This window comes from Podarcis vaucheri (assembly GCF_965113315.1).
Source record: "Podarcis vaucheri genome assembly, chromosome: 4".
In the NCBI taxonomy this organism is placed as follows: domain Eukaryota; kingdom Metazoa; phylum Chordata; class Lepidosauria; order Squamata; family Lacertidae; genus Podarcis; species Podarcis vaucheri.
In genome coordinates this window covers 3,688,455-3,712,462 of record NC_138762.1, presented here as the reverse complement: position 1 = coordinate 3,712,462, position 24,008 = coordinate 3,688,455, and the positions used below count along the sequence as shown (strand labels likewise).

The following is a 24,008-nucleotide window of genomic DNA, read 5'->3' as shown; positions in this document are numbered from 1 at the left end:
ATTTCATTTAGCCAGCAGAGGGTGTCACAGGGCCAGCCTACCTTCCCTTTAGAGCAAACATGGGTCTCCAGCTGTTTTGGGACTACAACTCCCATCATCCCTAGCTAGCAGGACTAACGGGAAGGGATGATGGGAAACCCTGCTTCAAAGCAACTTTTGCGTTTGGCCTGCAAATATGGGACCTGTCCACTTTTGTATTTTCTTGTATTTTGATTTTCTTGTGACCTGTGTACATTATTTATTTATTTATTTATTTATTTATTTATTTATAGAGGGAAAATTCAAAGAGAAATTGTATGGCAAGTTGTGGAAGAATAAAAGGTTGTGTTTGGGGGGGGAGAAACCCTGGGGCGTGGCCCCCTCAGATATTTTATTGGGGGACAAAGACCCCATGGGCTTTAAGAGTACCTAGTCCCTACACCCACAGGTCTCAGGAATGTTACAACATAAAAACACAAGATAAAAACACAAAACCGATGTTAATCAGCCAAAGGTGGAGATTTGTCTGGTTCCTAAAGATGTTTAATGGTTTTTCCGACCTTTGTATAGATTCTTTGATGGAAAGTGAGATTGGAGCTCCTCCAGAAGCTCTTTCCACATTCCACACACTAATATGTTTTCTCCCCTGTATGAATTATTTGATGGGAAGTGAGATTGGAGCTGTGAGTGAAGCTCTTTCCACATTCCACACACTGATAGGGTTTCTCCCCTGAATGAATTCTCTGATGCAAAGTGAGATTGGAGCTCTGACTGAAGCTCTTTCCACATTCCACACACTGATAGGGTTTCTCCCCTGTATGAATTCTTTGATGCGAAGTGAGATAGGAATTCTTTCTGAAGCTCTTTCCACATTCCACACACTGATAGGGTTTCTCCCCAGTATGAATTCTTTGATGGGAAGTGAGTTTGGAGCTTTCAGTGAAGCTCTTTCCACATTCCACACACTGATAGGGTTTCTCCCCAGTATGAATTCTTTGATGGGAAGTGAGAGAGGAGCTGTGACTGAAGCTCTTTCCACATTCCACACACTGATAGGGTTTCTCCCCAGTATGAATTCTTTGATGCGAAGTGAGTTTGGAGCTATAAGTGAAGCTCTTTCCACATTCCACACACTGATAGGGTTTCTCCCCAGTATGAATTCTTTGATGGGAAGTGAGACTGGCGCTCTGACTGAAGCTCTTTCCACATTCCACACACTGATAGGGTTTCTCCCCTGTATGAATTCTTTGATGCGAAGTGAGATAGGAACTCTTTCTGAAGCTCTTTCCACATTCCACACACTGATAGGGTTTCTCCCCAGTATGAATTCTTTGATGGGAAGTGAGACTGGCGCTCTGACTGAAGCTCTTTCCACATTCCACACACTGATAGGGTTTCTCCCCAGTATGAATTCTTTGATGCGAAGTGAGATTGGAGCTCTGACTGAAGCTCTTTCCACATTCCACACACTGATAGGGTTTCTCCCCAGTATGAATTCTTTGATGGGAAGTGAGAGAGGAGCTGTGACTGAAGCTCTTTCCACATTCCACACACTGATAGGGTTTCTCCCCAGTATGAATTCTTTGATGGGAAGTGAGATTGGAGCTGTGACTGAAGCTCTTTCCACATTCCACACACTGATAGGGTTTCTCCCCAGTATGAATTCTTTGATGCGAAGTGAGTTTGGAGCTATAAGTGAAGCTCTTTCCACATTCCGCAAACTGATAGGGTTTCTCCCCTGTATGAATTCTCTGATGGGAAGTGAGATCGGTGCTCCTACTGAAGCTCTTTCCACATTCCACGCACTGATAGGGTTTCTCCCCTGTATGAATTCTCTGATGCCTAGTGAGAGAGGAGCCCTGACTGAAGCTCTTTCCACATTCCATGCACTGATAGGGTTTCTCCCCTGTATGAATTCTCTGATGCTTAGTGAGATCCGAGCTCGAACTGAAGCTCTTTCCACTTTCCACACACTGATAGAGTTTCTTTCCAAGGATATTTTGTTGATGGGAAGTGGAATGGGAGCGCTGACTGCAGCTTTCTCCACACTCCAAATTTTCACGTGGCTTTTCCTCTCTGGGGATTTTATCGTGGTCACCTTTGTTCTTGATTTCATCATAATCTGCAATGGAGACAAAAAGGGATTAGAGCCTCAAGAACAAATGGAGAAGAAATTAAGGGAGTTCAGTGTGTGTTTCTTACCTTTGTTGTTTGTCAATAACCAACATATTTATTATCAGATTTTGTTGAGTTGTTGACTGCTGCTTTGTTTGCTATAGAGTAGTGGCCAAAATTGTGGAAGACTTTTGCAGAAAAGTGTATTTCAGAGGTTTGATGGCTCATAACACTGCTTCTTTTGGAGTAATATCATACAATTATGTATCAACGGAAATTGTTCATTTACCCATATTCTATCTAATGTTATAGCCAAATAACCAGAAAAAGGAAGCACAACTTGCTTAGGTTGACTGTGTGTCTTTTTGTGGTTGGTTTTTTTGTGTTCTTGTAAAACATAATAAAATTATAGAAATGGCACAAAGAGTTGACTGGTCATCCAGAAAGCGTTGTAAAATTGTACTGTTTAATGAACAATGCTACAGTTATGAAGAAACTGATGAAAGATAAGGAAAAACTTAACCAGACTGGCCATTATATATTTTTGAAGAGGTATCAGGAGACTTAGTCACTATAAAATCAGACCGGTAAAGGCAGGGAAAGGTGCACAAAGGCAAGTGACGATGGACGAGTGGAGAGACTGTCCCTACATGACAGAAGAAAATCATCTGGGTGTATACAAGATGACATGGCGCAATTTAATGTGAAGTTGAGGGCAAGGACTGGTCAAAATGTTATAATTCTAAGGAATAAGCCATTGTCATCTCACAAGCAAAGGTTGAAAAGATTAAACCCATGTTAACTGGACAGCTGAACAATGGAACAGTGTTATTTGGAGCAATGAGACCCAAATCTCATTGCTTGGTAGTGATGGCATAACATACACGAGGAGAAGAATCAGATAAGATTTACATCCACTTGCATTACACCGACCACGAAACACTCAGATATTGTGTTGATCTGGGGTTGTATGGCAGCAAAAGGTGTGGGCAAAATTTACATCATTAATGGGGATGTAAATGCCCTAAAATGCATAAATGAAAGACTTGCGCGCAAACTGAAGCGTTCCTCAGGTGATCTTTTCCCAGATGCTGAAGCACGTTGTCAGGGAACTGCCCTCGGTTCAGGAGGGAGAGAGGAAAAGCCGAATGGATTACAGAGAGCCTCCAGGGATCATGGGAAGCAGCTCCTCTTCAACAGAGCAGAATAAACACGCCTCCAGTGGAGCGGCGCTGCAGGAGTCAGAAGAGGCAAGGCGGTGCCAGGACAACTTGCCTGGGCAAAGTGGGGAGGAGAGGGGTCCTCTGTTACCCACACCCTCCTTGCGCAGAAAGCATCCGCGCAGAGAGGGGAGGTGCAGACTGGGAGTCAAGAAGCTGCTTTGCTGGGGAAAGTTTAGGAACCACCCACTCACGGATTCTGCCAACGACTGAGTCAGCCACAGGAGAGTGGCGCTCCGGATGGATAAGGTTTATTTTGGCAGCAAAAGCAAGGCTTCACAGCTAAGCAGGGAGATATTTGCCTGCTTGCTCTCGAGCAACCCCTTGGAAACATTACACACACACACACACACACACACACATATTTTATTTTATACTTCAACAAAAGTGGTGTTATGAGCCATCAAACCTCAGAAATACACTTTTCACAAAAGGTTTTCACAATTTTGGCTACATAAATAGATCAGACTATTATTTATGCTTCATGTTTATATATGTGTTGGAATCCGCCCAGAGTGGCTTGGGCAACCCAGCCAAATGGGCAGGGTATAAATAAAAAATATTATTATTTGGATTTGTAACTGGCTTGGATTTGTAACTGGCTGACTGCCCGAACCCAAAGAGTGCTCATCAATGGTTCCTCTTCATCCTGGGGAAGAGTGACTAGTGGGGTGCCACAGGGTTCTGTCTTGGGCCCGGTCTTATTCAACATCTTTATCAACGACTTGGATGATGGACTCAAGGGCATCCTGATCAAATTTGCAGATGACATCAAACTGGGAGGGGTGGCTAACACCCCAGAGGACAGGATCACACTTCAAAACGACCTTGACAGATTAGAGAACTGGGCCAAAACAAACAAGATGAATTTTAACAGGGAGAAATGTAAAGTATTGCACTTGGGCAAAAAAAATGAGAGGCACAAATACAAGATGGGTGACACCTGGCTTGAGAGCAGTACATGTGAAAAGGATCTAGGAGTCTTGGTTGACCACAAACTTGACATGAGCCAACAGTGTGACGTGGCAGCTAAAAAAGCCAATGCAATTCTGGGCTGCATCAATAGGAGTATAGCATCTAGATCAAGGGAAGTAATAATGCCACTGTATTCTGCTCTGGTCAGACCTCACCTGGAGTACTGTGTCCAGTTCTGGGCACCACAATTCAAGAAGAACACTGACAAACTGGAACGTGTCCAGAGGAGGGCAACCAAAATGGTCAAAGGCCTGGAAACGATGCCTTATGAGGAACGGCTAAGGGAGCTGGGCATGTTTAGCCTGGAGAAGAGGAGGTTAAGGGGTGATATGATAGCCATGTTCAAATATATAAAAGGATGTCACATAGAGGAGGGAGAAAGGTTGTTTTCTGTTGCTCCAGAGAAGCGGACACGGAGCAATGGATCCAAACTACAAGAAAGAAGATTCCACCTAAACATTAGGAAGAACTTCCTGACAGTAAGAGCTGTTTGACAGTGGAATTTGCTGCCAAGGAGTGTGGTGGAGTCTCCTACTTTGGAGGTCTTTAAGCAGAGGCTTGACACCCATATGTCAGGAGTGCTCTGATGGTGTTTCCTGCTTGGCAGGGGGTTGGACTCGATGGCCCTTGTGGTCTCTTCCAACTCTATGATTCTATGATTCTACTACAGTGTTACATTGATTTGAGAACAGTTCTGTTCTGGAAAAGATTAAGTTTGTAAACCATCTTCATCATCATCATCATCATTGCTACTACTACCTGAGATTCAATAAGTCTAGCTCTTCTCTGGGATGAATTTTGTTTGGCCCAACCATGGCATCCCCTCCATCTCCATTGTCAGTCATTTCTTTCATAGAATCATAGAGTTGGAAGAGACCACAAGAGCCATCGAGTCCAACCCCCTGCCAAGCAGGAAACACCATCAGAGCACTCCTGACATATGGTTGTCAAGCCTCTGCTTAAAGACCTCCAAAGAAGGAGACTCCACCACACTCCTTGGCAGCAAATTCCACTGTCAAACAGCTCTTACTGTCAGGAAGTTCTTCCTAATATTTTTGATCAACCCAAGACTGACAGGAGCAAATAAAAAACCAGAAAACCTGAAGCTACGTATGTGGTGTCCGGTACGTTTCCACAGCTCTCTGGGATGAATTTTGTTTGGCCCAACCATGGCATCCCCTCCATCTCCATTGTCAGTTGTTTCTTTGGTCAACCCAAGACTGACAGGAGCAAAAACAAAAACAGAAAACCTGAAGCTCCACATTTCCTGGACTTGTAGCAGAGCGGCACAGCGAGTGCTGCTTGTGTGTGTGAGCTTGCAGAGTCCAATACACTGCTGTTCCTCTAAATAAGAAAGCTTTATTGTATGTACAGCAAGATAAACCATCGGAAGATGCAGACGTTGCCTCTTCCATGTCTCAGCAGAAAACGAAAGTCAGAAAGAACGAAGAAACAGCTTTCCTGGGTGTTGAGAAAGCTCCTCCCCAGATGCAGGACATTCTGAGCTGTTAACCCTGTAAGCTCTAAAGCTCACAACTTATCTTTCCTAACAATTCTGAAGCTGACATTTAAGATGGCCTGGGCAGTTCAGACCAGCCTGATCGTGGTAGGAAAAGGAATAATTTGAGGAAGATTGTTCAAAGAAAAAACGGTAAGTTACTGTTTATTGTGGGGGTGTTAGGTTCCCAGGTGTTATAGGGGGCACTGTTGAGCTCTGTGAAAATATATGAGGTTGGTTCCATAGAGGTATGTGTTGAATTTCCAGGCTGATATGATGATCCCACAGGGAGCCTTACCAAGAGAGGCCACGATCCCACGAGTATCCTCCATGACGTCCTTATGCAGAGCTCTCTGGTCAGGATCCAGGAACGCCCACTCCTCGTCCGTGAAACGAATGGTGACATCTTCAAAGCAGACTGGACCCTAAAAGAAAAAGGGAAATGTCCTCCTCTGAGACAGCAGAAATATGATCTGCTACACAATGCTCTGTTGTTTCCTTCCTGTAAATAATAATAATAATAATAATAATAATAATAATAATAATAATAATAATAATAATTTATTATTTATACCCCGCCCATCTGGCTGGGTTGCGGTGTTGTTTCAATAGGATTGCTAGCTGCACATTTTATTTATGGATGCTTATTTTATTCTGCCTTTTAATTATGGGTATCCGTCTTTGTGCAAATAGGTGGTACTCCACCTTGTGGTTTTCAAGTCACTCTGCCTACGCAAGCATTCCAGTTTCCCCGATGGAAGGATCCACTTTCTCCTCTCCTCGTGAGTTGTTCTGGGGAGGTTCCCTCCCAATGCCCTAGGGCCAAATTCAAGGGGTTCATGGGGGCATGGAGAGGGGGAGGGGAGGAATGGGGGGCAGGCTCCATTTTCCAGCGGATGGCGCTGGTTAGGTGAATCCAGGCCACTATTTGTTCTCATTTGTCCACTGCTTAGAAACCAATTTTTCCATTCAGTGATCAGTCTAGAATTAAGATAAGCCTATTTTGGATGGCCCCCTTCATGAATCACTGCCTTGCCGTGGCGAAGGGGCTTGAATAACTCAGAGAAGCTATGAGCTATGTGGTGCAGGGCCACCCAAGATGGACAGGTCATAGTGGAGAGTTTTGACCAAACGTGATCCACCTGGAGCAGGAACCGGTAAGCCACTCCAGTATCCCTGCCAAGAAAACTCCATGGACAAAGACAACAGGCATATAAAAGTTATGACGCTGGAAGATGAGCCCCTCAGGTCGGAAGGCGTCCAACATGCTACTGAGGAAGAGCGGAGGACAAGTACAAGTAGATTCAGAGCTGATGAAGCGGCTGGGCCAAAGCCGAAAGGATGCTCAGTTGCGGATATGCCTGGAAGCGAAAGGAAAGTCCAATGCTGTAAAGAAAAATATTGCATAGGAACCTGGAATGTAAGAACCATGAACCTTGGTAAGTTGGATGTGGTCAAAAATGAGATGGCAAGAATAAATATTGACATCCTGGGCATCAGTGAACTAAAATGGACGGGAATGGGCGAATTTAGTTCGGATGACCATCACATCTACTACTGTGGGCAAGAATCCTGTAAAAGAAATGGAGTGGCCCTTAGAGTCAACAAAAGAGTGGCGAAAGCTGTACTAGGATGCAATCTCAAAAATGATAGAATGATCTCGATACGAATCCAAGGCAGACCTTTTAACATCACAGTAATCCAAGTTTATGCACCAACCACTGGTGCTGAAGAAACTGAAATTGACCAGTTCTATGAAGACTTACAACACCTTATAGAAATGACACCAAAGAGGGATGTTCTTCTCATTATAGGGGATTGGAATGCTAAAGTAGGGAGTCAAGAGATAAAAGGAACAACTGGCAAGTTTGGCCTTGGAGTTCAAAACGAAGCAGGGCAAAGGCTAATAGAGTTCTGCCAAGAGAACAAGCTGGTCATCACAAACACTCTTTTCCAACAACACAAGAGACGACTCTACACATGGACATCACCAGATGGGCAGCATCAAAATCAGATTGATTATATTCTCTGCAGCCAAAGATGGAGAAGCTCTATACAGTCAGCAAAAACAAGACCTGGAGCTGACTGTGGCTCAGATCATCAGCTTCTTATAGCAAAATTCAAGCTTAAACTGAAGAAAGTAGGAAAAACCACTGGGCCGGTAAGATACAATCTAAATCAAATCCCAAATCCCTTATGAATACATAGTGGAAGTGAGGAACAGGTTTAAGGATTTAGATTTGGTGGATAGAGTGCCTGAAGAACTATGGATGGAGGCTCATAACATTATACAAGAGGCAGCAACTAAAACCATCCCAATGAAAAGGAAATGCAAGAAAGCAAAGTGGCTGTCCAACGAGGCCTTACAAATAGCGGGGGAGAGAAGGCAAGCAAAATGCGAGGGAGATAGTGAAAGATACAGGAAACTGAATGCAGATTTCCAAAGAATAGCAAGGAGAGACAAGAAGGCCTCCTTAAACAAGCAATGCAAAGAAATAGAGGAAAACAATAGAATGGGAAAAACCAGAAATCTGTTCAAGAAAATTGGAGATATGAAAGGAACATTTTGTACAAAGATTTTCATAATAAAAGACAAAAGTAGAAAGGACCTATCAGAAGCAGAAGACATCAAGAAGAGGTGGCAAGATCAGTCTACATCCCAATCCCAAAGAAGGGCAGTGCCAAAGAATGCTCCAACTACCGCACAATTGCACTCATTTCACACGCTAGCAAGGTTATGCTTAAAATTCTACAAGGCAGGCTCAAGCAGTATGTGGACCGAGAACTCCCAGAAGTGCAAGCTGGATTTAGAAGAGGCAGAGGAACCAGAGACCAAATTGCAAACATGCGCTGGATTATGGAGAAAGCTAGAGAGTTCCAGAAAGACATCTACTTCTGCTTCATTGACTATGCAAAAGCCTTTGACTGTGTCGACCACAGCAAACTATGGCAAGTTCTTAAAGAAATGGGAGTGCCTGATCACCTCATCTACAGTTAGAACTGGATATGGAACAACTGATTGGTTCAAAATTGGGAAAGGAGTACGACAAGGCTGTATATTGTCCCCCTGCTTATTTAACTTATATGCAGAATTCATCATGCGAAAGGCTGGGCTGGATGAATCCCAAGCCGGAATTAAGATCGCCGGAAGAAATATCAACAACCTCAGATATACAGATGACACAACCTTGATGGCAGAAAGTGAAGAGGAATTAAAGAACCTTTTAATGAGGGTGAAAGAGGAGAGCACAAAATATGGTCTGAAGCTCAACATCAGAAAAGCGAATATCATGGCCACTGGTCCCATCACCTCCTGGCAAATAGAAGGGGAAGAAATGGAAGCAGTAAGAGCTTTTACTTTCTTGGGCTCCATGATCACTGCAGATGGTGACAGCAGTCACAAAATTAAAAGACGCCTGCTCCTTGGGAGAAAGGTGATGGCATACCTAGACAGCATCTTAAAAAGCAGAGACATCGGGACATCCGGTCGGCGCCAGCGTTTAATGGCGGTCCTCCCTCCGAGCTCCGGAGGAGGACTGCTTCGCGAGTTCGGGTCTGACCCGCTACGGCAAGCGGGGGACCCCTAAAATCACAGGCGCGGAAGCCTGTGAACAAGGAGACTCGGTGGGCACCAGAAGCGCCCCCTTACTGCGAAAGAGCCTTTTTAAAGGCTCCGGAACGGCATCGGGAGAGCGCGGTGCTGAGAGTCGCAACCCCGCTCGCGGAGCGAAGCCGTGTCGCCATGAACGGAGAGCGCTGATTCCTTCCTGTAAATTGAAATTGGATAGAAAAACCCGTGAGTAGGATTGAACGATTATCTGGACTTTAAAAATTTAAAAATCTGAAATTTGGCCGGAAACGGGGAAGGTTAAAATTAAGGAAGTCTGCCTTCCCCCGACTGCATGACAGATAAAGCAACGAAAATATAAAGCTGCATCTGAATGAAAATACTGTAGGACTGTTTAAGCCTGGCATCGGACACGAACCTCCTCTCTAGCAAGCAGGGGCAGAGGGGAGAAAAAGCAACTTTATTAAGCTGCATGACCTATTTGAAAGAGAAAAGTTTTCCGCTGTCTTAATCCCCTGAAACGGACTGCCAAAATAAGACACCAGGACAGAGAACTGATTTTAGAAACTTGTTACAAAGCTACATAGTTGATATTCTACCTGATACAAAGTTTTGGGGCTTTGCTGCCACAACATATTGGACTGTGTTGACAGAGAAACTACATAGAAAAAGTGTTGCAGCATTTATATTGAAGTTTCCTGGTTTCTTTGTTCTTAGTTCTGTGTTTCCTTCACTTGGACATTTTGTTTTGCTCCCTCTAGAGGGTTGAGAAGTAACAGTTGCAAAGCAACAGATTAAGACAGTGGGATTTTCCATCAGGGAACTGCTCCTGTGAGAACGTCCTTGGGACATGAGCGGCCCAGCGGATGAGATAACCACTAGAGCTAAAGCAAAACAACAACAACAAAAGAAAAGAGGCTCAATATCAAGCCTAACACCGACAGGAGCAGCTGGGCAAGAAAAAGTGACAGCTGTTTCCATGGATTCAATGACACAGGCGTTACTCAAGATAAATCAATCTTTAGAAGCTTTGACAAAGCAGAGTACAGAAAATTCACAAAAATTAACAGAACTAACAGCAAGGTTGGACTTGAATACGAAAAGTGTGACTTCTAATACGGAATCTATAAATAAACTGATTGAAGAAAACTCTGCAACACGTAAAATTGCAGAGGACGCCAGAAATATTGTGAAGAGACACAGGAAAAATTAGAACCGATCTCCAAAAAAGTATATGAACATGATGCGGCCTTGTCTTTGCTGGAATTACAGAGAAAGGAGAGAAACTTGAAATTAAGATTAGTTCCTGAAAGTGAAGGGGACAGCCTCGTGGAGTTTCTCACACAAGAGTTTTCTGACTTTTGGCAGGAAGAATTGCAGGAGGAAGAATTTAAGATCACAACAGCATTTAGATTGGGCAGGAGACAGAACATAAAGACTCCGAGGGATTGCCTGATTACTTTTAGATCCAAGGAAGAAAGGGACAAAATATTAAAACTACATTACCAAAAGGCCTTGGAAATTGAAAATTCCCATATACAAATCTTCAAGGACATCCCTAAATATATTCTGGAGGTGAGAACCTTCTACAAAGATCTGGTCTACCTGCTGAAAAGGAACAATATACTTTTTAGGTGGGAGTTCCCACAAGGACTGTCCTTCAACTACACGGGAAAGAAGGTGAAAATAAAAACAATTCAAGACAAAGAGAAGTTTTGGAGAAAAACCACGAGGATCTGCAGAAGGGAACGGTAGACCCAACCTCAGAGGTAAAAGGAGCTGTAGACATCCTGAATCTATCATTTGGACTTAAACCACCATCAGAGGAAGAGCAGCAACTTGGAGCGGTAGGAGGAGTGAATGCTAAATAACAAGATGGCCCTGCAATTCCTTAGTTGGAATTGTAATGGGCTGAACATGCCTACGAAAAGACGCCAAGTTTTTCATATTTTGAAAAGAGAACAATTGGATTTGATTTGTTTACAAGAAACTCATGTGACCACGGTACACAGGAAATTACTTATAAATAAAAGACTAGGACAAGAATTCATCTCATCGGATAAAGTTAAGAAAAGAGGAGTGGTGATTTATGCAAAAGAGAAATTGGCCCCAAAAATGATGTTTAAAGATGAACAAGGAAGATACCTGGCAATTGAAATACAAATACAAGGAGAAAAATTGTTAATAGTCGGAATTTATGGACCAAATGAAGGGAAGGCGGAATTTTTTAAGAAGCTGCATGAAACTCTGATGGACTATTTGGACTACAATGTAGTAATCATGGGAGATATGAATGGTGTGGTTTCTACAAATATGGACAAGGCACAAAGACAGACAATCTCTAAGGAAGGGAGACTTCCGAAGAACTTCTTTGAAATGACTGAAAATATGGACTTGATAGATATTTGGAGAACAAGGAACCCTCTCGAAAGAGAGGGAACTTTCTTCTCTCAAGCAATGATGACCTGGACCAGAATCGACCAAATCTGGATTACTAGTGGGCTGGCTCCAAAGATCAAGAAGATAGAAATCTGCCCAAAGACTTGCTCTGACCATAACGCCGTGAAGATGGAAATGAAACTTACAACAACTGGTCAATTCAGATGGAGAATGAATGACACCCTGTTTCGAGATGAGGAGATCCACAGAAAGGCCCAAAAAACCTTAAAGGACTATTTTGAAATAAACCTAAAAACTGATGTAGAAAAAAGAGTGATCTGGGACGCAAGTAAAGCTGTGATGCGAGGATTCCTAATTCAACAAAATTCGGTAAAAAAGAGAAAGCAAAATGAGAAGAAGGAAAAGATCTTGGAAAAGATAAAAGAAGGAGAGAAGAAATTGAGATCAAAACCAAAGTCCCAGGAGATTTTGAGAGAGATTAAGCTATATCAGACACAATATCTGGAATTGATGAATCAAGAGATTGAGTGGAAGATAAAGCAAATGAGACAAAAGACATTTGAATCTGCGGATAAATGTGGCAAACTTCTGGCTTGGCAATTGAAGAAAAGACAGAAACTAAATACAGTTACAAATCTAGAAGTGGATGGAAAGAATATAACTTAACCCAACGAGATTAGAAACTGTTTCTTGAGCTATTTTAAAAAATTATATTCACAAGGACCGCAGAACGAAGAGGATATAGATGAATTCCTTAAAAAATATGGATTACAAAAAATCTCTTATCAAAGTAAGGTGGATCTAAATCAAAGAATAACAGAACAAGAGATAGAAGGTGCCATTCAGAACATGCAATTGGGCAAATCTCCAGGACCAGATGGACTGACTTCCAGATACTATAAAGCTTTGAAGGAGTGGTTGGTACAACCGTTAAAGGAAGTCTGCAACGAGATTTTGGAGGGGAAAGGGGCGCCAGAATCGTGGAAAGAAGCTTATATTACACTCATACCAAAGACAGAGACTGAAAAGACTCAGCTTAAGAACTACCGCCCAATATCATTACTCAATGTGGATTACAAAATTTTTGCAGACATTTTGGCAAAAAGATTGAAAAGAGTGTTGATGGAGAAGATTCACAAGGACCAAGCAGGCTTTCTCCCAAAAAGGCGTTTATCAGATAATGTGAGGAACATAATAGACATTTTGGAAGTATTGGAGGTGAATATAAACACTAAAGCAGTACTGATATTTGTGGACGCGGAGAAAGCCTTTGACAATATTTCTTGGAGTTTTATGAAAAAGAATCTTCATGGGATGGGGGTAGGCCAAGGATTCGAGAATGGTATGGGTGCGATATATTCTGAACAAAAAGCTAAGTTGATTGTAAATAATGTGATAACTGAAGAACTTAAGATAGAAAAAGGGACACGACAGGGGTGCCCAATTTCCCCACTACTTTTTATCTCGGTTCTGGAGGTGTTGCTAAATATGATTAGAGATGACCAGCAGGTTAAAGGTGTACAGGTCGGAGCAAAACATTACAAGTTAAGAGCTTTTGCAGATGATTTGGTACTTACTTTACAAGAGCCAGATACTAGTACAAAAAGGGTGTTGGAGATAATTCAAGAATTTGGTCAGGTGGCCGGATTTAAATTGAATAAACAAAAGACTAAAGTTTTGGGGGGAAAATTGACAGGTATGGAGAGGGAGAAATTCCAGAATGAAACAGGTTTGACAGTGGTTAAGAAGGTGAAATACCTAGGGGTTCATCTGACATCTAAAAACTTGAACTTGTATAAAGACAATTATGAAAAATGTTGGTCAGAAATCAAAAAAGATCTAGAAATATGGTCAAATTTGAAATTGTCAATGTTAGGCCGAATTGCAGTTATCAAGATGAATGTACTGCCTAGAATGTTATTTTTGTTTCAAACCTTGCAGATTCTTGACAAGATGGACTGTTTCAAGAGGTGGCAGAAAGACATTTCGAAATTTGTCTGGCAGGGCAAAAAGCCCAGAATAAAATTTAAAATAGTGACAGATGTAAAAGAAAGAGGGGGATTTGCCCTGCCGGACTTAAAATTGTACTACGAAGCAGCAGCGTTTTGCTGGCTGAAAGAGTGGATGCTCCTCGAGAATACAGATATCTTGGATTTAGAAGGTTTCAATAACACATTTGGTTGGCATGCATACTTATGGTATGATAAAATTAAAGTGCATAGGGCTTTCAAAAACCATATTGTTAGAAAAGCATTATATAATGTTTGGATAAGATACAAAGACTTGTTGGAAAACAAAACCCCTAGATGGTTGTCACCCTTGGAGGCTAAGGCATTGAAAAAACTCAATATGGAGGCCGAATGGCCAAAGTATTGGGAAATTTTGGAACAAGATGGAGATAAATTGAAGTTACAGAGTCATGAGAAATTGAAACCCAAAGTACGAGATTGGCTCCATTATTATCAAATAATGGAGGTTTACAAACAGGACAGGAAAATTGGCTTCCAGGTGGAGAAATCAAAATTAGAAAGTGAACTGTTAAAACCCAATACTAAGAACTTGTCAAGAATGTATAATTTGCTGCTGAAATGGAATACACAAGACGAAACAGTTAAATCAGCTATGATTAAGTGGGCACAGGACACTGGTCATAACATTATGTTTGCTGACTGGGAATGGTTGTGGAACACCGGGATAAAATTCACGGCATGCAATGCTTTAAAGGAAAATATTATGAAAATGATCTATAGGTGGTACACGACCCCAGTCAAGCTAGCAAAGATTTACCATTTGCCTGATAACAAGTGCTGGAAATGTAAAGAATCTGAAGGTACTTTCTACCACCTTTGGTGGACGTGCCCAAAGATTAAGGCCTTCTGGGAGATGATATATAATGAAATGAAAAAAGTATTTAAATGTACCTTCCCTAAGAAACCAGAGGCCTTTCTCTTGCGCATTGTCGGCCAATTGGTGCTAAAGAAAGATAGAACTTTCTTTATGTGTGCTACGACAGCAGCAAGAATACTTATCGCAAAGTATTGGAAGACACAAGATCTACCCACCTTGGAAGAATGGCAGATGAAAGTGATGGACTATATGACACTGGCTGAGACGACTGGCAGAATCCGTGATCAGAGGAAAGAGACGGCGGAAGAGGATTGGAAGAAATTCAAAGTTTATCTTAAGAACTATTATAAAATTGATGAATGCTAAAATGTTGAGCTGTTGAGAAAGAAAAAGGGATTACAGTGACATAAGATTAAGTTGAAGAAAAGACTAAGAGGACACATATTTGATAAAATTACTTAGAAGCTGCTGAAATAATTTTGGAAATTGGGATGCAGAAAGGGGAGGTATGGGGGAGTCCGATAAATGAGGGTTATGAAAAAAAGGTTATGAAATTATACATGTTTGTTTGTCTTTTTATTTGTTTGTATTGTTTAAAAAATGTTGTAAAACCAATAATTTTTTTTTTTTTAAAGCAGAGACATCACCTTACCAACAAAGGTCCGTATAGTTAAAGCCACGGTCTTCCCAGTAGTGATGTATGGAAGTGAGAGCCGGACCATAAAGAAGGCTGATCGCCAAAGAATTGATGCTTTTGAGTTATGGTGCTGGAGGAGACTCTTGAGAGTCCCATGGACTGCAAGAAGATCAAACGTATCCATTCTTAAAGAAATTAGCCCTGAGTGCTCACCGGAAGGACAGACTGTGAAGTTGAGGCTCCAATACTTTGGCCACCTCATGAGAAGAGAAGACTCCCTGGAAAAGACCCCGTTGCTGGGAAAGATGGAGGGTACAAGGAGAAGGGGACGACAGAGAATGAGATGGTTGGACAGTGTTCTCGAAGCTACAAACATGAGTCTGACCAAACTGTGGGAGGCAGTGGAAGACAGGAGTGCCTGGCGTGCTCTGGTCCATGGGGTCACGAAGAGTCGGACACGACTAAACAACTAAACAACAACAACAATTTTGGATGGCCATCTGTCTTGGATGATCTAGCAACGCAGGGGGTTGGACTTGATGACCCTTGGGGTCCCTTTCAACTCTAGGATTCCATGAAAACTGCAACTACAGATGAATCCTACTGGCGAAATTCAGAAGGCTGGTGTCAGAGTTCTATGGGTAGGAAATCCCACAGTACAGAGCTGGAGTTCACACTTTCTTAGCAAGAACACGATATTCACAGACTTGGCTGAGTTTCGGGCCTCATGAGAACAGCAGCTCATTCCCAGAGGGTCTGTAAGTTTGCATAATCTAGCAGAGATTCCTGCAACGCAGGGGGTTTCCTGGCTCTGAGAGACAAGCAGGGAGGGTGGCTTCTGGCAGAAGGAGAGGGAGCCACCGATGGCTCCTCCTTCTCCTGACTCACCTCTGCCTCTCGACTTCCCTCTCCCACTCGCCTCCTTCCTCTTCTGCCTCTGATTCTGCACTGCATTCTGCCACAGAGTCTCCCAGCTCACTAAGCCCTGTTCCCCCTTTAGCTTCTGACATCTCCTCTTCCCAGGCTTCTGCCTCTGATCACTCATCCTTCTTCCACCTCCACTCCTTGGGCTCTGAGCCATCTTCCCTTCCTGGTTCCCCAGCTGCTTCCTCCCACCATTCCTCTGTGCCCAACCAGTCCATGATATTGCTCCATCCCTCAGCCTCTGTCCCCACAAGGCAGCTTCCCCTGACCTGATCTGGTTCCACAGCCGCTGCTTCCCTTCTGCCCCCATGAGAAGGCGGATCAGGAGGTCTTGCTGGCATCATTCTGTCACCTGCAAGAGAAAAAATGTAAACAGGACGCCAGGAGTGCCTGCTTCTCTCACAGGGGAAACAGGGCATCTCTAACAACAGATGGGCCTTTGAGAAGGACTTACCTACTGAGAGCATTTGGATGTTTGTGCCCATTTCATATGTTAGATGTGCAGAAACCCATCTCCCCTCCTCTGGACCCTTCTTCCCAACTGCCTCCCCGCAAAAGAAGATGAAAAGAATATCAGTGTTTATTTAAAAAAAAGGTTCTGTTGGCATAAAAGAGTCCCCGAGAAGAGTATCCTTGCAGAGTACTGGTGTAGCTGGTCTGTGAGTCGCCTACTGTGGTCCTCTAGGAGTTCAGACTGTTCCAGTAGCCGATGCTGAGTGCTTTCCTGATCCTCAGATCCTAGCTGCCCCAGCGTCACTGCAGACAGTTACAGCTTGCCACCAACTGCTCCAACGCACAGCCACTGGCTCCATACACCACCAGGACTCACCAGCTCCCTGCTCAGATGCTGTCAGTCGTTTTGCACTCTGCACAAGCTCAGAAACACTGGGCCCATAACCTGTCAGTGTTTGTAAAAAAGGGGGGGTTCTGACCTCCCTTTGTTGCCTCAGCCTGGTCCTCGGACCCTTGTTGGCATAAAAGAGTCCACGAGAAGAGTATCCTTGCAGAGTACTTTCTGCTTTTATTCTTAAAAGCCTTTCTGCAAAAGCGACTGACCAACTGTAAACAAAAGCGACTGACCAACTGTACACACTGTTGGTTTCTGCTTCCTCACTGAACAGCAAATGTATGTCACAAGACATTGTTTTGCATTCCACACTCCAAGTTACTGTTGGATTCCCACAGGAATGGGAGACTGGATGTGACGTACACTGGTTTGCTGTTTTTCACTCTTCTCTCGGTTTCTTTGTTAGAGAGACAGGTTGCTTCTCTGCTCTCACAGAGGCAAGATGCATGTTTGTATTCTCTCAGCATAGAGTGGAAATAAAGTTGAGAATGTGGCACATACTGCTTATCCTTCTGCTGTGTGGACTACTCTGCTTGGGCTCAAGATAAGACGAGCCTGTATCAGCTTCAGATGGGCCGAAGCTGGTCAAAATCTCACACACACATCAACACTACCAGCTTTCACCAACCAACCAACCCAACCCAAACTAACATTTCTCACTCTATATATACAACCTGGTGCACGCCGCTGACCCAGCTTTTTAAGCATTAAAGAAACAGCTGCCAATTTTTAGCCGTGACAAAGAACCCTCAGATGAGTTGGAAAACCAACAGAATGACACCAGTGGAGAAAAACCACCTTCCTCCTTACCCAGTGGCCTCTCTCTGGTGTCCAACGGAGGCCTCTCTGCCTCACAGGAATCCAGGTCCATTTCTGCAAAGAGATCCATTCCCTGAAAAAGAAACAAGGATTCAAAACAGAGAATGGCGAGAAATATTAGTAAAAGAATGACAAAGACAAAAACATTCAGGCTGTTACATCTCATTCCATGGATGCCTTCCCATAAAATGGATGGGCCAACAGTAGAGCATTATGGGATGTTCTCCGTCCTGTTTGGAGCCCCTTGGGAGTATCCAGAGGAAAGTCTCTCTCACCTGCTTTCTCTCTGCCTGCTTTCTCTCCTCTGCCTGACTCAGGAGGAAACCTTCGGACAGGGCCACCGCTTGGGAACTGGTCTCCGCTCCACAGTCCCTCACCCAGCTCTCCATCTCCGGTGGAAGGACAGCCAGGAACTGCTCCAAGATCACCAGGTCCAGCATCTCAGCTTTCGTGTGCCTTTCTGGCTTCAGCCACTGATGGTCAAGGTGGTAGAGTCGGCTGCAAACCTCTCGGGGTCCTTTGTCCTCCTGGCAGCAGAACTGTCTCACCTGCTGGCTCTGCACCTCTGAGCGGAGGGTGTCCTCCTCACCCAGGATCTTCTGCACAAAATTTTCCCAGAACCCCCCACTGCTCCCAGTTTGGATGGCATGGCCTCTTCCTGTTCCAGGGCCAGCTGAGTCTTGCTCATCCATCTGTGCTCTCAGGAAGCCTCTGAGAGATCGGAAGGAACCCTTTGGTCTTCTGCCAAGTTCTGCCTGTCTGAATGAGAAGCTCTAGCAAATCCTACAAAGCAAATACATTGTTCTGTTACAGAATTTGTAGGTCAGTAGAAGAAAAAGATTCCCTGAGCAAGCATGGATGCGTCTTGCTGGGAACTAGGGCTGGACTGCACCGCATTCCAGTCCATGAGCTATCTTTTTGGGGGGGAAAGAAGAGTAGGAGAAGAAATATGTCTCTAGCCTTCTAGCAATGCAAAATGTGGAGGCAACTGAACGGATTAATGTGAGGTGAATCAGTCTGGTTTCTGCTGCCTTCCAGTCAATGCATGAAGTCAGAACTGACAGACAAGGGAGTCATTTGTATCTTGTGAATAATGGATGCTTGGCTCTAGTGGGGGTTCTCACCTGGGGGTCCTCAGGAGTTGCTCCCCCCACCCCCACTCCCCTGCTTCTGTCTCCTTTTCTTGCACTTGGACTCTCTGCCGCTCTCCAGACAGACTCCTGGGGTGGGGTCCCTTTTTCTTTGCTCTGAGGGCCAGGAATGTATCTGGCCAACCCCTGAGGGCCAAGTGGATGAGGCCAAAGACACCTCCCTTGAAATTTAGGCGGGTAATTTAGTATTAGTAATAATAATAATAATAATTTATTATTTGTACCCCGCCCATCTGGCTGGGTTTCCCCAGCCACTCTGGGCGGCTTCCAACAAAGATGAAAGATACACTAAAATGTCACATATTAAAAACTTCCCTGAACAGGGCTGCCTTCAGATGTCTTCTGAATATCAGGTAGATGTTTATCGCTTTGACATCTGATGGGAGGGCGTTCCACAGGGCGGGCGCCACTACCGAAAAGGCCCTCTGCCTTGTTCCCTGTAACTTGGCCTCTTGCAGTGAGGGAACCGCCAGAAGGCCCTCGGAGCTGGACCTCAGTGTCCGGGCAGAACGATGGGGGAGGAGACGCTCCTTCAGATATACTGGACAGAGGCCATTTAGGGCTTTAAAGGTCAGCACCAACACTTTGAATTGTGCTCGGAAACGTAATGGGAGCCAATGTAGGTCTTTCAAGACCAGTGTTATATGGTCTCGGCGGCCGCTCCCAGTCACCAGTCTAGCTGCCGCATTCTGGATTAGTTGTAGTTTCCGGGTCACCTTCAAAGGTAGCCCCACGTAGAGCGTGTTGCAGTAGTCCAAGCGTGAGATAACTAGAGCATGCACCACTCTGGCGAGACAGTCCGCAGGCAGGTAGGGTCTTAGCCTGCGTACCAGGTGGAGCTGGTAGACAGCTGCCCTGGACACAGAGTTAACCTGTGCCTCCATGGACAGCTGTGAGTCCAAAATGACTCCCAGGCTGCGCACCTGGTCCTTCAGGGGCACAGTTGCCCCATTCAGGACCAGGGAATCCTCCACACCTGCTCACCTCCTGTCCCCCAAAAACAGTACTTCTGTCTTGTCAGGATTCAACCTCAATCTGTTAGCCGCCATCCATCCTCCAACCGCTTCCAGACACTCACACAGGACCTTCACCGCCTTCACTGGTTCTGATTTAAAAGAGAGGTAGATGGCTTAACACACACATAGCCATTGATGCCAAGGTCCCTGGAGGCTCTGTGAGTAGCAGCGCCCATTTCCAGCAACAATCCCTTTGGGGCAGAGAGGATGTGGTCCTGGGATGCCCTGCTCTGGGTGCGAGGGGATTGCTGCAGTGGCCTCCGTGGGGAGCTGCCCTGGGAGACACTGGGAAACTGGTCCCCAATGCAGCAGCCAGACTCTGGGCTGGGATCCCTCTTTTTACTCCTCTCCTTTCTCTCCCACCTTCCCTTCCTTCCTCCACGTGGGGGTTTTTTTTAGGGGGGGGCTAGTCCACCTTCTTCTCCAGCTTTGGAAAATCATTTGCAGATGTTTCCTCTGTTGTGCAATGAGGCTGAGCGACGTCACACAGAGTCAAAGTCCCAGGGACTCCTTTGTTTAAAAAAATGAGATTTCGTGGGAGAGTCATTGTTTTTCTGAAAGGGGGGGGAGGGCCAAATGAGTTTGGGACCCTCTGATCTGCAGGAAGGAGAGCGTGGCAGACCTGGCCCCTCCCTGGCAGGACCCTCTCCTCCCTGACTTGCCCCCCCCCCTGCAGGAGCAGATCAGGCCCCCCAGGCCCCCCCCCTGCTGCAGCACTGGGACCCCCACCAGATCCCAGAGAGAGAGAGAGGAGACTCATCAGATCCCAGAGAGAGAGAGAGGAGACTCACCAGATCCCAGGAGGGGCGAGCGAGGCAGCCCTTGCAGGAGAAACACCGAAGCAAGGAAAGGACTGGGGAGGGGGGGCCTTGGCTCTGGAGGACCTGGCCCCCCCCTTGCTTCCTGGCCTCTCTAGGAAGGCAGCTCACTTCCCTTTAACCCTTGCCAAGCCGAGTCCCTCCAGCTCAGCCCTCTCTCGCTTGGCAGAACCTCAGATTCTTATTATTTCTTTATGGATTAAGGGGGGCAGCTGCCCCCCCCTGGCTACGCCAATGCCCGGATATCCTTTTCTTCACCGCCTCTATTGCATCTGCAGAAAACAGCAGCAGGAGACTTTTTCAGGTGGTTCACAATTTAGCGGAACCACCTGCAACACCGGGGCCCAGTATGGGCCACATGTTCTCCTGCAATGATTTTCCAAAGTTTTTTGCAGATACCATCGACCATAGCATCCTTCTGGACCAGAGAGATCATCAGGAGGTTTGGGCTGGGTGTCCATCAGTATGCGGATGATACCCAGTTCTACCTCTCTTTTAAATCAGAACCAGTGAAGGTGGTGAAGGTCCTGTGTGAGTGTCTGGAGGCGGTTGGAGGATGGATGGTGGCTAACAGATTGAGGTTGAATCCTGACAAGACAGAAGTACTGTTTTTGGGGGACAGGAGGCGGGCAGGTGTGGAGGATTCCCTGGTCCTGATTTTGGTAACGGTGCCCCTGAAGGACCAGGTGTGCAGCCTGGGAGTCATTTTGGACTCACAGCTGTCCATGGAGGCACAGGTTAACTCTGTGTCCAGGGCAGCTGTCTACCAGCTCCACCTGGTACGCAGGCTAAGACCCTACCTGCCCGCGGACTGTCTCGCCAGAGTGGTGCATGCTCTAGTTATCTCACGCTTGGACTACTGCAACACGCTCTACGTGGGGCTACCTTTGAAGGTGACCCGGAAACTACAACTAATCCAGAATGCGGCAGCTAGACTGGTGACTGGGAGCGGCCGCCGAGACCATATAACACTGGTCTTGAAAGACCTACATTGGCTCCCAGTACGTTTCCGAGCACAATTCAAAGTGTTGGTGCTGACCTTTAAAGCCCTAAACGGCCTCGGTCCAGTATACCTGAAGGAGCGTCTCCACCCCCATCATTATGCCCGGACGCTGAGGTCCAGCTCCGAGGGCCTTCTGGCGGTTCCCTCATTGCGAGAAGCAAAGCTACAGGGAACCAGGCAGAGGGCCTTATCGGTAGTGGCGCCCGCCCTGTGGAACACCCTTCCAGCAGATGTCAAAGCGATAAACAACTACCTGACATTCAGAAGACATCTGAAGGCAACCCTGTTCTGGGAAGTTTTTAACGTGCGATATTTTATTGTATTTTTGGTTTTTATGGAAGCCGCCCAGAGTGACTGGGGAGGCCCAGCCAGATGGGCGGGGTATAAAAAATAAATTATTATTATTATTATTATTTGGGGTGAGGCTCTTGGCTGGACTCTGAGCATCTCCCTCCCTTCATCAAGAGATCTCAGAGACCTTTAAAACACAGAACACATGAGACGCAGACTGATGATCCACGTGTTACAGACCAAACGTCTGTACCCCTGCCCAAATGAGTCATAAACAATCAATACATATGATAAGAAGGATGGCCAGGAGGACAACAATCATTATCCCCTTTATGTGAGACCTGTTTCCTGGCCCTAAAATTAACAGCCTAAGATTAACATATCAGAAAAGCTACAGCAAAGAAACTGCCCCCTGTCTCTGATGACCCAGGACGCCTGCCTGTCTCAATGGGTACGTGACTTGTGAAGAAAGAGAAATGGAACAGGGATGCAGAGGAGTGGACTGATCAAGAATCATATCAAAATACTTTAAACCCAGTCAACGCAATGCTTTCATTGCTGACACAGAAGGCTTACTCTATATTTGTTATAAATCCTCATAGCAATCCCACCTGATCACTACAGGAAGTGTTGTCTTTTGGCTTGAAGAGCGAAGCTGAGGATGGCGGAGGAAGGCAGACTTGGGTCGATTCTTTTTCGTTACATAGACGTTTACTTCAAGGGTGGGAGAAGGAAGCATAGTCCTATTTCTGTGAGTGGAGCAGCGGTCTTTCCACTCATGTGGTTTACATGCTCTGAAAGTTAGGATCTGTTTTGAGATTTAAATTTTAAAAGGGTGGAGTGGAACCGGATATTGACCATCTTGTTAGCCTGGGGAGCCACATTCTGGTTGAAGGAGGCCAGGATTGGTCCCCAAGGGTTGGGATGTCCCTCCTTCCCTGCCGTAGGACTTGGAACCCAGGAGAAAACTCTTGGAATAGCCTTGCCAGGTGCTCAGGGACGGACTCACCTGTCCCCATGTCCTTCTCTTTGCAGATGTGCTGTCGGTTGCACATCCCTCTCCCAGAGGTGAGCATTGGAGAGAACCAGATCAGGGACTCAGACCTGCCCTCCTTGCCCCCCACTCTGCATTCTGGGATGTGGAGAAGCCCTCCATTTGTGAGGAACTGACAGACTGACTTTTGCCTTTCAGCTGCTGGAGGAAGATCAGCTGTACCTGCCGGAGGTGATTCAGAACTGCCAGGCAGCTCAGCTCAGGGGGCTCTGAACCCAGAACTGCTCCAAGCAGGAGATGGCCAAAGCCATCCTAGTGAGTGGTGGGAGGTGTGGGAGACCCCCATGGGGAAGTGGGGGAGGGAGGGGCTTTGGGGACGGGGTTGTCCGTCTGCCAGAGAGGAGTACCCTACTGGCTTAGATTCACGTATCCTGTTTGAAAGGGGAATCATCTGAGGGACTTCCTGTGAAAATCTGGGTCAGGAATCTGTTCCTGGAATGGACAAACACACAAGATGTAACTGGGTGTGCAGTCACATAAACAATACTCTTCTATATAGTCTTATCACAATATCAAATGTTTATCTTGCACATAAACAACACATAAAGTGCAATAATATAGACGAGAGCCAGGGACTCTGTGGTGGGGGCAGGTGAGGGCCGTTTTGGCCCAGACTGGCCCCTGACCCTGAGACGCTGTTCGGTAACGCTGATTGGCTGAAACGGCAGCCTACTGACCCAGAGTTTGGGCGGCCGGTCTACTCATGATAAGGATAGGGCGAAGTGGAGCATTGTAAGAAAATTCATAGAAATAAAGGGGTTAGCGCTTCCTTATTTACAGAAGGCTATCGCTCTTTGGGGTGATGCCCCTCTAGAAGGGACATCTCCAGGCTTGGGGAATGGTGTG

General features: G+C 45.4%; 3 protein-coding genes across 7 annotated transcripts in view; 1 reads left to right on the top strand and 2 right to left on the bottom strand.

The window, feature by feature from the left end:
• The window catches only part of LOC309530300 (uncharacterized protein), a 670,922-nt gene that overhangs the window by 267,883 nt on the left and 379,031 nt on the right, over positions 1–24,008 (top strand). The window lies entirely within an intron of this gene.
• Positions 1–24,008, bottom strand: part of LOC309530339 (uncharacterized protein) — a 120,662-nt gene that overhangs the window by 35,118 nt on the left and 61,536 nt on the right.
• Positions 411–20,807, bottom strand: LOC309530356 (uncharacterized protein). 3 transcript variants are annotated; one of them, XM_082219262.1, is made up of 6 exons: positions 20,788–20,807; positions 18,105–18,612; positions 17,809–17,902; positions 16,433–16,515; positions 6,086–6,212; positions 411–2,101 (listed from the first exon to the last, which is right to left on the bottom strand). In XM_082219262.1, the coding sequence occupies exons 2-6, from the start codon at positions 18,519–18,521 to the stop codon at positions 609–611; spliced, it is 2,214 nt and encodes a 737-aa protein (XP_082075388.1). In that variant the 5' UTR covers positions 18,522–18,612; positions 20,788–20,807; the 3' UTR covers positions 411–608. The 3 variants fall into 3 exon arrangements, with proteins under 3 accessions (XP_082075388.1, XP_082075389.1, XP_082075390.1); XM_082219263.1 differs by having other exon boundaries at positions 17,821–17,902; XM_082219264.1 differs by lacking the exons at positions 17,809–17,902; positions 18,105–18,612; positions 20,788–20,807 and adding an exon at positions 16,618–16,634.